The sequence below is a fragment of the Hylobates moloch genome, unplaced genomic scaffold (assembly GCF_009828535.3).
Source record: "Hylobates moloch isolate HMO894 unplaced genomic scaffold, HMol_V3 SCAFFOLD_17, whole genome shotgun sequence".
NCBI classification, from domain to species: domain Eukaryota; kingdom Metazoa; phylum Chordata; class Mammalia; order Primates; family Hylobatidae; genus Hylobates; species Hylobates moloch.
In genome coordinates this window covers 9,995,278-10,007,559 of record NW_026652292.1, presented here as the reverse complement: position 1 = coordinate 10,007,559, position 12,282 = coordinate 9,995,278, and the positions used below count along the sequence as shown (strand labels likewise).

At 37.9% G+C, this 12,282-nt stretch overlaps 1 protein-coding gene and 1 non-coding gene across 8 annotated transcripts in view; one reads left to right on the top strand and one right to left on the bottom strand.

Moving 5' to 3' along the window:
- Window positions 1-12,282, top strand: part of CTNND2 (catenin delta 2) — a 931,369-nt gene that overhangs the window by 869,914 nt on the left and 49,173 nt on the right. For all 7 annotated transcript variants that reach the window (XM_032135942.2, XM_032135940.2, XM_032135941.2 and 4 more), the window contains one exon: window positions 10,734-10,944. In XM_032135942.2, coding sequence (XP_031991833.1) covers window positions 10,734-10,944 — 211 coding nt within the window. The remainder of the gene's footprint in view (window positions 1-10,733; window positions 10,945-12,282) is intronic.
- LOC116457192 (U6 spliceosomal RNA) lies at window positions 6,382-6,489 on the bottom strand. Its single transcript, XR_004244954.1, has one exon. It is a non-coding gene; the product is annotated as a U6 spliceosomal RNA (small nuclear RNA).

The following is a 12,282-nucleotide window of genomic DNA, read 5'->3' as shown; positions in this document are numbered from 1 at the left end:
ACAGGCTCCCGCCACCGCACCTAGCTAATTTTTTTTATTTTTAGTAGAGACAGGGTTTCACCATGTTGGCCAAGCTGGCCTCGAACTCCTGACCTCATGATTCGCCCACCTTGGCCTCCCAAAGTGCTGGGATTATAGGCAAGAGCCACCACGCCTGGCCAGATTTTCATTTTTTTCTTAAAGGACCAGCAACTTAAAGCATTCTGAGAGTACTTTCATTGGCAATATTTTAGTTTTCTTGTTGTAATTACATATATAAGGACTTACTTGTTTACAGGAGCCAATCAAATCGGGAGCTCCATTTATCAGTCTCATCCAGAGAATAGAAAAGTTACACCAATTTCTAGACACAGAAAATGTTTATACACATACAACGGAAGAATCCCCAGCAAACTCTTAGGTAAGCTGGAGGATTCAGGAACTTCTGACTGGATTTCTTCTTATCTCATATGTGCTATTTTGTTGTAATCCTTGTCAAGTCCATCGTGGGTTGAACCGGGGGATACATTTTAAGATTTATTAACACCTTTTTGTCAGCACATGTTTATTGGCATATTTCTATATTTCTGTGTGACTTTTCTAATTTTTAACTTTAAAAAAATTATGGATTCACAGGAAATTGCAAAGATAGTATCCCTGTGTATCCCTCAGCCAGTTTCCAGCAATGGCTATATCTTATGTAACGACACCACAATAAATCAGTAAATTAACACTGCAATATGTGTGTACAGTGTCACCACATGTGTGGATTTGTGGAATGATCAAGGCTATGAAAATACAGAATTATTCCCTCAACCCAATGATATTTGTTGTACCATCTCGTCATAGTCACAGTCTTCCTAACTATCCTAAACTCCTAGCAACCATTGATTTGTTCTCCATCTCTATAACTTTGTTATTTCAAGAATGTTATATAAGTGGTATCTTACAATATAGAACCTTTTGAGACTGGCTTTTTTCACTTAGCATAATACCATTCAAATCTTTTCAGGTTGTAGCACATAGTGTTCCTTTTGATTGCTAAGTAGTATTCCATGTATTTTGTTTTAGGGGGAAAAAAAGATAAGCACTCAGAACCTTCCAAATGTTTCCAGAGGTCAGAGATCTCTGGACAATCCAGAAGAGACTTTTCCCATGTTAACAAGCATTCAGACATTTTCAGTAACTAAGCAATACCATTTTGAATGCTTCACCAATTTGGTCTGTAAGCCACACTAACCAGTTTTAAAATATATATTTTTGCATATATTTTTCCCCTTTGATGATAGACTGTGTTTAAATTAGATATATTTATAGTGTGCAAATGACAGATTTCTATAAATTAAGCTCCAAATATTTCCCAAAAGAGAAATGAGAGACAAAACATCCCAGCATTGTAAACATCAAACAACCTTTTATATACAAACTTACAGACACTAACTTTTCACACTAACTTACAGACATCCAATCACACGGAAATCAGCTCCTCGCTTTTATATCAATTATTGATTAAAAGTAAATTCAGAGAGGGGAGAGGATTCTAGGCTGATGGAGAAGTAGGAAGCACCAGGAATCTGTCTCACCACCTGGACACAACCACATTGGCAGAATCTGTCTATTAGTCAAGATTCTCCAGAGGGACAGAACTAATAGGATATATGTATATATGAAAGGGAGTTTATTAAGGAGAATTGGCTTACATTATCACAAGGTGAAGTCCCATGATAGGCCATCTGCAAGATGATGAAGAAAGAAGCCATCAGTGGCTCAGTCGGACACCAAAAGTCTCAAAAGTAGGGAAGACAACAGTGCAGCCTTCAGTCTGTGGCCAAAGACCCAAAAGCAACCTGTCAAACCAATGGTGTAAGTCCAAGGGTCTAGATGCCAAAGAACCTGGAGTCTAATGTTCAAGGGCAAGAAGCATCCAGCATGGGAGAAAGGTGAATGCCAGAAGGCTCAGCAAGCCATTTTATCACACTTTTTTCCACCTGCTTTTGTTCTAGCCATGCTGGCAGCCAATTGGATGGTGCCCACCCACCTTGAGGGTGGGTCTGTCTCTCTCAATCCACTGACTCAAATGTTAATCTCCCCTGGCAACACCCTCACAGACACACCAGAAACACTACCAGCCACCGAGGCATCCTTCAATCCAATCAAGCTGACACCTAATATTAACCATCACACTGATATAACTATTTTGAAACTCTGGAGTCTGTTGAAGACTTAAAAATTTCAGAAGGCTTGGACAGTAAAGTACAGTATATTTGGTCAATCTCAGCTTAGCTCAGCAGTAGCTACCCATCCCCCACCCCTCAGCCCTGTGGCAGGTAGCTGTGCACATGTTCCTAGAACAGCTTACTTGCAGCTGGCAGAAGCCAGAGTTAACACAAAAGACCCTGTCCTCTAAATATTGGGGATCTGTTCTTTCTGCTGATTGCTGCTTCTCACTACAGAGATACAAACACAGAGGCAAGCAGCCATTGTTGCACATACCCTTACCATGACTGCAAGCCCCTCTATCTTTGGCTGAAGTTATTTTCAGAGGATTTAAAGAGCTGACACCCTCACCCTCCTCATCCACTTTATGTTTTTCTTTTCCCTTTTTGGGAGCCAGTCATTAAAGATTAGCATATTTAAAAGCAACTGCATATACAAGAGAAATAAGAGAGCCATTATGCATGCCCAGGGAAACTCTCATGCTCAGAAACATCTGTGAAGATCTTAAGGCTAATTCTCAACACAGAGACAGCCTAAAACAGTCAAAAACAAAACAAAAACAAAAAAATAACAAACCCTGGAAAAGAGGAAGAATCTGATTTCCAAATAACCCATTATTACATTCAAATTTTCAGTTTCAACAACAACAAAAAACCACAAGGCACCCAGTGAATACAATGAAACAGGGAAGTATGACCAGTTCAAAGAAAAACAACAAACTAAAAAAAAAAAAACAGAAACCATAGCTGAAAAATGGCACAAAGGCAGATCTACTAGACAAAGACTTTAAAACAACTGTTTTAAAGATGTTCAAAGAATTAAAAGAAGATATGAAGAGATTCAAGAACATGATGTGTGAACAAAATGGAAACATAAATAAAGACATAGAAAACCTAAAAACAAACAAACAAAATTTAGAGTAGAAAAGTACAATAATTCAAATGAAAAATTCACTAAAGAAATGCAAAGGCAGATTTGAGCAGGCAGAAGAAAGAATCAGCAAACTTGAAGACAGGAAAATTTAAATTATTGACTTTGGAGAACAGAAAGAAAAAAGGTCAAAGAAAAGGAGCAGAGCTTAAGGGTTCTGTGGACATCATCAAGAAGATCAAATACACACTACAAAAGACTCAGGAGAAAAAAAGGTGGGAAAGGGATAGAGAGATTATTAGAGGAAATAATGGCTGAAAACTTACCAAATGTAACAAAAGGCATAAATATAAACATTCAAGACTCAATGAGATTCAAATAGGATAAGCTCAAAGATACCTAGACTGAAACACATTACAATCAAATTGTTGAAAGACAAAGATAAAGAATCTTGAAAGCAGAGAGAAGTGACTCATCACACACAAGAAATCCAAAATGAGGTTATCAGCTGATTTTTTAATCAAAATTTTGAAGACCAGAGGTAGTAGGTTGATATAGTCATGGTGCTGAAAGAAAAAAAAAAAAAAAAACTGTCAGCCAAGAATCCTATGTCCAGCAGAAGTGAGGGAAAACTTAAGACATTCCCTGATAAACAGAAACTAAGAGAGTTCACTACCACTAGACCTGCTCTGTAAGAAATCCTAAAGGGAGTCCTGCATGTTGAAATGCAAGAACACTAAACAGTAATTCAAAGGTATAAGAAGAAATAAAGATCTTAGTAGAGATAAATACATGGGCAATTATAAAGCTCATATTGTTTTAACAATGGTTTATAATGCTACTTTTGTTTTCTACATAATTCAGTACATTTAAGAAAAAACAATTACTAGTTTAAAGGCTAGCATTATTGTGACTTTGTTTCCTAACTCCACATTTTTTTCTACATAATTAAAGAGACTAATTCGTTTTTAAAAACCAATTATTTATGTTTTTGGACACACAATGTTTAAAGATGTAATTGTGTGACATCAATAACTGAAAAGTGTGAGATGGAACTGTAAATGAACGAAGTGTTTGTATGTTATTGAAGTTAACCTGGTATAAATTCAAATTATAATGGTATAATGTTCAATGTAATCCATGTGGTAACCACAAAGAAAATCATTAAACTTTATGGACAAAAGAAAATAAGGAAATTAAAACATTTCACTACAAAAAACAATCAACACAAAGGAGATAGTAGTGTAGGAAATTAGGGACAAAAAAAAAGCTATAAGGCATATAGAAAACAGCAAAATGCTAGAAATAAGACCCTTTTTATGAGTAATTACTTTAAATATACATGGATAAACTCTCCAATCAAAGACAGAGATTGACAGAGTGCATTAAAAAAATATGATCCAATTATATGTTGCCTACAAAAAACTTACTTTAGATTCAAAGACAGAAATAGATTGAAAGTAAAAGGATATTTGTACATGTGTGTTCACACTATTATTCTCAATAGTGAAAATGAAGTATCAACCCAATTTTTCATCAACAGAAGAATAGCAAAATATGAGATATACATGCAATGGAATATTATTCAGTCTTGAAAAGAAAGTTCTGCCTGGGTGCAGTGGCTCACGCCTGTACTGTCAGCACTTTGGGAGGCCAAGATGGGCAGATCGCTTGAGGCCAGGAGTTCAAGACCAGCTTGGCCAACATAGTGACACCCTGTGTCTACTAAACATACAAAAAATTAGCTGGGTGTGGTGTCACATACCTGTAATCTCAGCTACTCAGGAGGCTGAGGAATGAGAATTACTTGAACCCAGGAGGCAGAGGTTGCAATCAGCTGAAATTGCACCACTGCACTACACCCTGGATGACAGAGTGAGACCCTGCTTGGAAAAAAAGAAAAAAAGAGTATACATTCTGACATATGCTACAACATAGATGAAACTTAAGAACATTGCTAAGTGAAATAATCCAATCACAAAAAGACAAATCCTTTATGATGCCATTTATATGAAGTACCTGGTTGTCAAATTCAAAGAGACAGAAAGTAGAATGGGGGTTTCCAGGGGCTGAAGGGAGGGGTTGGAGAGTTGTTTAAATGCTTTTAAAGTTTCAATTTTGCAAGATGAAAAGAGTTCTGGAGATATATGATTGTAGAATGATATGAGTCTACATAATATCAATGAACTATATACTTAAAATGGATAAAATGGTAAATTTTATAAGTATTTTACTGCAATAAAGAAGTTTTTTGGAAAAAATAAACTCAGAGCACCTCATCAAAAACCCACAGATCAGTTTTAGCAGCTCCAGAAACAGGAGGGCAATAGAACTACTAAGACCTTGAAGACAAAGGAGTTGTGAGGTTTCTCATCCAGGGTTGCTCTCTAGTCCAGATGACCTTCTGGAAAAATATATTTTCTCTAATCAGTTTGAGACATTTAAGTTTGTAATGGTGCACAACAAAGACCATCTACACATAGGACTCCATCAGTGATCAGAAGAGATCTATAATAAATGTAGGAAGGAACTCAAGTGACTTCCCTGTTGTCTGCTAGACGTCTTAGAGAATGCAGGTTTTTAGACCGTAAGACGACCATTCAACATTCCTGCCACCAATGCGAATACCAAATGGTAGTATGCACATCAGTAACAAATACAGGCTTAGTTCAAAAATAGAAACAGAAAGTCACAAACACAACATGGAAACAGAAGCAGTCAATGAGAGCAAGGCTGTTACCTCATCATGAAATCCCCACCAGCTCCTTTCTGCACAAAGCGGTCCGCAAGGAGTGCCTTTCTTGGGCAACATGGTTTGTTAGGTCTCCTGAGTGAGTCCCTTGGGGTACCTTGGTGTGCCCAACAACGCTTAACAGAAGATTTCGAGAATGAGTCATTGTAAAGAGAAAATAATCTTTACTTGCAGTATTTCAAGAAAATCTGGATTTAGAAAACTGGTTCACCAAACACAAAATACAGGTATTTGAAGGAAACACACACACACACACATACACACAGTGGAAGGGATAGCAAAGTTACAGGGTTTCAGTTAGTCCATCATTGATGAAAATAGTCTTTTTTCTGCACAATTATATTATCACCAATGGTCGTCTCTTACCAGTATTGCAAAAATCAGAGATATAGTCATTGTTATTAGAGACTAAGTAACTTAAAAGAAATGGCCCAAGGATTCATTTCTATTGGGAACTGTAGCAAGAAAGAGTGACTTTGTTTGTGGTAGTGGTGGTGGTACAGTCTTGTTTTGTATTGTTTTGATCTGACAAAGCAACCAGCTTTTCTTTAAAAAAAAAAAAACAAAATATGGAACGCCTCACAAATTTATGTATTATCTTTGCACAGGGGCCATGCTAATCTTTCTCTGTATCATTCCAATGTTAGTATATGTGCTGCTGAAATGAGCACCATGATTTCCCTTTTTCAGATGTGATTCCATGATAGTGGGTCATTGGTAAAACATTTATTCAAAATAGAAGCAAGGCAAGGTATCCACTTTGCTTTCATAAAATCTAGATATTCTTTGAACCTGATGACCTGCTTGTCTCTCTGACGGGATTTTGGTATGTGACTCTCTCATATAAGTAATATAACTAATTTTGCATGTTTTTCTTTGTGTGGAAAAATAACATTCAATTTATCCATTAATATTAAGCTTTAAAATTCACTTGGTTTTTACTATCCTCTGTGTTATTCCCACGTGAAATCTCTGAATCCTGTTTCCCTGCATTACCTCAACATTTCCCTGGACTCCAAGCCCTATCAGTTTCTTCTTAAGAATTTCCATCATGGCTGCTGTCACGTCCTTCATCCTCCCATGACCACCTTTTTGTAGTCACAGGTTCTTGTTTGTTCCTGAAATATTATAGTTTCCTGCCAAATGAATCAATCACTCTATTATTTTCAGTCTGTGTCATATCTTTTAACCAAATTAAATCTAGAAGAAGGTAGAGTCAGCTGTGCATGGTGGCTTACACCTGTAATCCCAGCACTTTGGGAGGCCAAGGCAGGCAGATGACTTGAGGTCAGGAGTTTGAGACCAGCCTGGCTAACATGGTGAAACCCCATCTATACTAAAATTCAAAAGTTAGCCAGGTGTGGTGGCATGTGTCTGTAGTCCTAGCTACTCGGGAGGCTGAGGCAGAAGAATCGCTTGAACCCAGGATATGGAGGTTGCATTGAGATGAGATCATACCACTGCACTCCAGCCTGGATAACAGAGTGAGACTCTGTCTTAAAAAAAAAAAAAGAAGAAGAAGAAGAAGAACAAGGTGGTGTAGTCAGCTGGAGCAGTCATCTATCTGCAGTGGTTACTGGTGCCTGCTCCTTTTGAGGGCCTAAGCAGGTCATTCCAAGACAGGCACTTCTTCTGCCCCATGCCAGGCTCAAACACAGGGGGAAGCTTATGCTCTGCATCCACAGAGAATCTCAATGCACCACAGGACCACAGCTGGGCTGTAGGTGCCCTTTCTGTCCCCGGGACTGTGAAGAACTGCCCACAACCTCCACCTGGTGATCCAGCCTCTTTCTTCCCCAGTCCTAAAAGAACCCTACCTCCATCCATTTCTCTCTCTCTAAAAAGAAAAGGAAACAATTTGACCACCTTGATGGTGTGAAACTATAAAAAGTTTGAACCACCCACTTTGCAGTTTCCTGTTGCGAATGTGATACAAAAAAAGGGAGTTAACTTATTTTACCCTCTGAAGAAATCTCAGACCTCAAAGACCCAAAAGTCTGCCTGAAACAGTAGAAGGAGAGGAGTCAAGATTCCTCCTACTGGGCAGCAAGAATAGCTTTTTAGCTCTTTCAAGTGTTTAGAAACTTAGGTTAAAGAGAAAATACAGGATGTGGAACAGTTATAGAAACATACTACCTTGAGTTGTAGTGCTTATAATTTCATTAGAAGTCTAGAAGAAGAGAACATTATTGTCAAGAAAAAGACTATATGTTTCTTCCACCCTCAGTTTTACTATTCTGAAACCTTCCTTCTTAATGCACCAGATTTCTTTTTGTAAAATATCAAGTTGTTCTTGTTGCCCCCTTGACATACAAGAAAAAATCCTAAATGTACACCTCCTGAATCAAGCCTTCCATAACAACTCCAGTCCTATCTAACTTGTCTCTTCCCTGAACTACTGTTATAAACATACAACACAAGTTCACTTGCATCTGTAATTATTCTACGTCCCATATTTTATTATTTCCCTAATCAGCTTCAGAGTTTCTAAACACTAGAAAGAGCTAAAAATCTTTTTTTGCTACCCAAATTTCTTGTGAAGATAGGATTTAAATTTCACCATAAAAAGACAGCATTTTCAACACATAATCAAAGGCTAAAAAAGAATTGTAACCTTTTAAAATAATTAACAAACTGCCTCGAGGTTTTCTTCTCCATGGAATAATATTACTTGATTTGTTTCTTTACTTGGATGGTCAAAAATCTGGACTAAAATATATCCCTCCAGATAGACTGATAAATAGACTTAAGGAAAAATCTCCAAACGCCTAGTAAAATGTCAGTGACCTATATTGGAAATACCAGAAATAAAATAAAACCAATGAGTTTCCTCGACAGTAAAGTTGGAGTAGGTTAAATATAACAGTGACTCCTGGTCTTTTCCATATCATGGGGCACGTGGAAAACGATAGTACTTGAATGGCACATTGGGGTGAGTGGAAGAGGCTGCTCTGCAGGGGTTGGGTACCTGCCATCTACTTAAAAATAAACTAACATTACAGAGAGACCCACATCTTAATCAGGGCTCAAGGACTGGAAAGCCATGGAGGATGAGACTACATCTTCAAATTTTCATAATTTTCAAAATGATTTCAAATATTTTCATAATTTTGAAAATTACATAATTTTCAAAATGATAATACCAACAAAACTAAAAAAATACTACAGCCAAATTCTTACCCTCTCTTCATTTTTGCTTTTAACCTTGACAGTGTCCAAGGTCACGAAACCAGTTCTCCATACACAGTGAAGAGTGTAAATGTCCCCGTATATACAATGACTGGAGTATTTTTTCAGTTATTTTGCCCTTCCTTCATCACTTTCCTTATAAGAAAAAAGAAAAAGGAACACATTGATTATTTCGTGTCTGTGGAGCTCATATTTGTCTTCTAATGATTTGTGGGGGTTAATGAACTGGTGGAATCTCCAGCATGCCGAGCCCTACAAAAGTAAACTCTTAACCAGAGTTAAGGCTGATTTAATGATAAATACATAAACTATTTTAGGTGCTGTCATTAGAAAATAAATATGCTACATTTGGGGGTTTGCCGGCAAACCATTTTTGTCAGACACTTCCTCAGCTATCATCAAGTGAATGAACACACTTTTCTATTTCAGTAACTTAAGTATCAGCATTTTCTCTCTAAGCTAAAATAAGCCACCTAAACATAGGATAAGAGCAGATACCAAAATTACAAGGGCCTGTGTTTTATGTATCACTGCCTGGAATTAAGATATCATCGCCTACTCCCACAAGGTTCCCTTCCTGCTGCCAGGCACCATACACCAGAGAATTAAATAGCAAAAGAAGACATCATTTATAGATATGTATGTGGAGGTGCAATATTTCAAACAGCCTTTAGGAGCTAGCTAAATATGCCTAATTGGGGGATGGGAGACAAGGAAGGGATCTAACTTTGGGCACTTGCCAATTCTATCTGAAAAATGTGAGAACAGCCAGCTTTGCTACAGGCACTCATTTACTTACTTCCAGAAGTCAATTAAAGGAGCAGAAATGAAGCTGTAGGTGGGATAAATTAATTGTCTTGCAGGGCTATTGGTAATGCCTAAAGTGCTTTGTAAACTAAAAGTACTCCATAAATATGTCATTATAAGTAGCTTTATCATTGGGAATAGTAAGATTAATAATGTTAAAGTGAATTAAGGAAGCAGAATTGGATTGTATTATATTTTTCACACAAAAACACACCAAATTAGTGTTACCTGGTAGAACTACACAATAAAATCTCATCAGAGAGACAAACAGCATCAGGTTACTATAGTTCAGAGGACACGTAGTTATAGATTGTCAAGTACCTCTCTCCTGCTTTCAATGTTTCTCTTTGCTTTAAATGAATCAAAGCTCAGTACTCACATATGTGATCATGTTCCCCACACATTTTTGCTTTGACTCTTTTTAAAAAATACAGGTCCCGACATAGCTTTCATTAAGGTATTTTCGAGGGTTTTGTTAGAATTCCCATACATTTTTCTTGACTTCTATAAACATCAAGCAAGAACATAATAATAGCTAATACCTATTGAGTCCTGTGTCCTTGTTCATTTCCATACATTCACTCATTTATGCTTTACAGCAACCTTGTATGGCAGGTACCATCATTGTCTTACTTTAGAGATTGAAAAAACTGAGGCTTCGGAGGCATGAAATAACTTGGCCAGCGATTTGATCCCAGGTCAATCTAGCAGCAGAGTGGATGCACTGCCATGAGGAATGACTGTTTTTCTCTGTAGATGTGTCCAAAACTACCCAATAGAGAACACTCAGTGATGGGAAACAAACAATTTTGCATAAACATGGCCTCTCGTATTCTCTTCTCCCCCATACCCACCTCTGCCACTATCTCTGCCTTCACCTTGACCTCCTTTCAACTCTTCTCTTTATTTTCTTTTCCAGGCAAATACGCCATGCGAGACCTAGTCCACAGGCTTCCAGGAGGGAACAACAGCAACAACACGGCAAGCAAGGCCATGTCGGATGATACAGTGACAGCGGTCTGCTGCACGCTGCACGAAGTGATTACCAAGAACATGGAGAACGCCAAGGCCTTACGGGATGCCGGTGGCATCGAGAAGTTGGTCGGCATCTCCAAAAGCAAAGGAGATAAGTAAGTTACCTGGTGACGCCATATCTCTATCCTGGTAAAATTGGTTCTGAATGTGCCTTTCAACTGATTATGGGTAGTACTATGACTGTCACTGGAAAGCATTTGTCTCTGAGAATCAAGAGAAGGAAAATGGCAAATGGTTTCCAGTCTTCTCTCTTACTGTTGGTAAAATGGGCTTGACGATCCAGCACACCCATGTGCTCCTTCCACATGGCAGTGACACAAGTTCACCTGGATACATGAAGGTATTTTGTTGTTGTTCCTCTGTGGTGGGAAGTCCGTGTGTTGATGATGTCTCTACATCCTTCTGCTCTGTGCCTCTTCAGCTCTGCAACCAAGTCAGGTCCACCTTACCAACATCACAGTAGCCACCAAGTCATAGCAAGTCACCATGCAGGAAGGATGGGGGAGGAGACAGGGCGTGATGGAGTCAGAGAACTCAGTTCTAATCTAGTACCCTCCCTTACAAGCTATGAGATGTGGGGCAAATATTTAATTTAACAAGTCACTATGCCTATACTTTCCAATCTAAACCTAAGGGAGAGGCTGTCACAATATGCTAGCTGGAAGAGGTGATAATCAAATCTTAAAGAATGAGTAGAAATTTCCCAGGCAGTGCAGATAGTGGTGAGCAAGGAGGGCCTTTGTGCAGATAGAACAAAAAGAAATGAGACTTGGTGTCAAAGCAACTGCACCTCCTTGAATAAGAATGCCTCCTAGTTTTTAAGAACCAACAGTATCTTACTATATACAGCTGGAAAATAGCTTCACAAGCCAGCACATCGGTATATCAGCGAAGTGTCAATTTTACAGAAACCTTCACTAACCTGAATTAAATTTTGCCTCTTGGAAGTCCCTCGATGTAATTAAATAAGATTAAAAGGGTAAACATTTTGTTATCAAGAGTCTATTTCTTGACTTTTCATTCCCTGCCAAGCCACCCCCACCCCCCATTCTTTTACATGTAAATGCTAAATAATTTTTATTTTGTTATTAAACACTTTGAGGGACGCACTTTGAGACTTTCTGGAAATTCTGTCTCATTATTTCATTTAATTCAGGATAGTACCAATGTATTATAGAAGATTCAGAGTTTCTGTTTAAGCACCCGGAGACCTCCAAATAAGCTCAATCAACAATTTTGCATTTGGATTTGAATGTTTTCTCATATCAAGTAGAAAAGCACCACTGGACTCATATAATAATTGCACAGTGGAGATTGTTGGCTTGAGCTATATCTTATGATATTGTACTTACAATAAAGTGCTATACTACGTAGGCAGGAAACCATATGGTTTTCTTCTTTATTTAGCTTCAGTAGACCTTTGGAATCTCTAA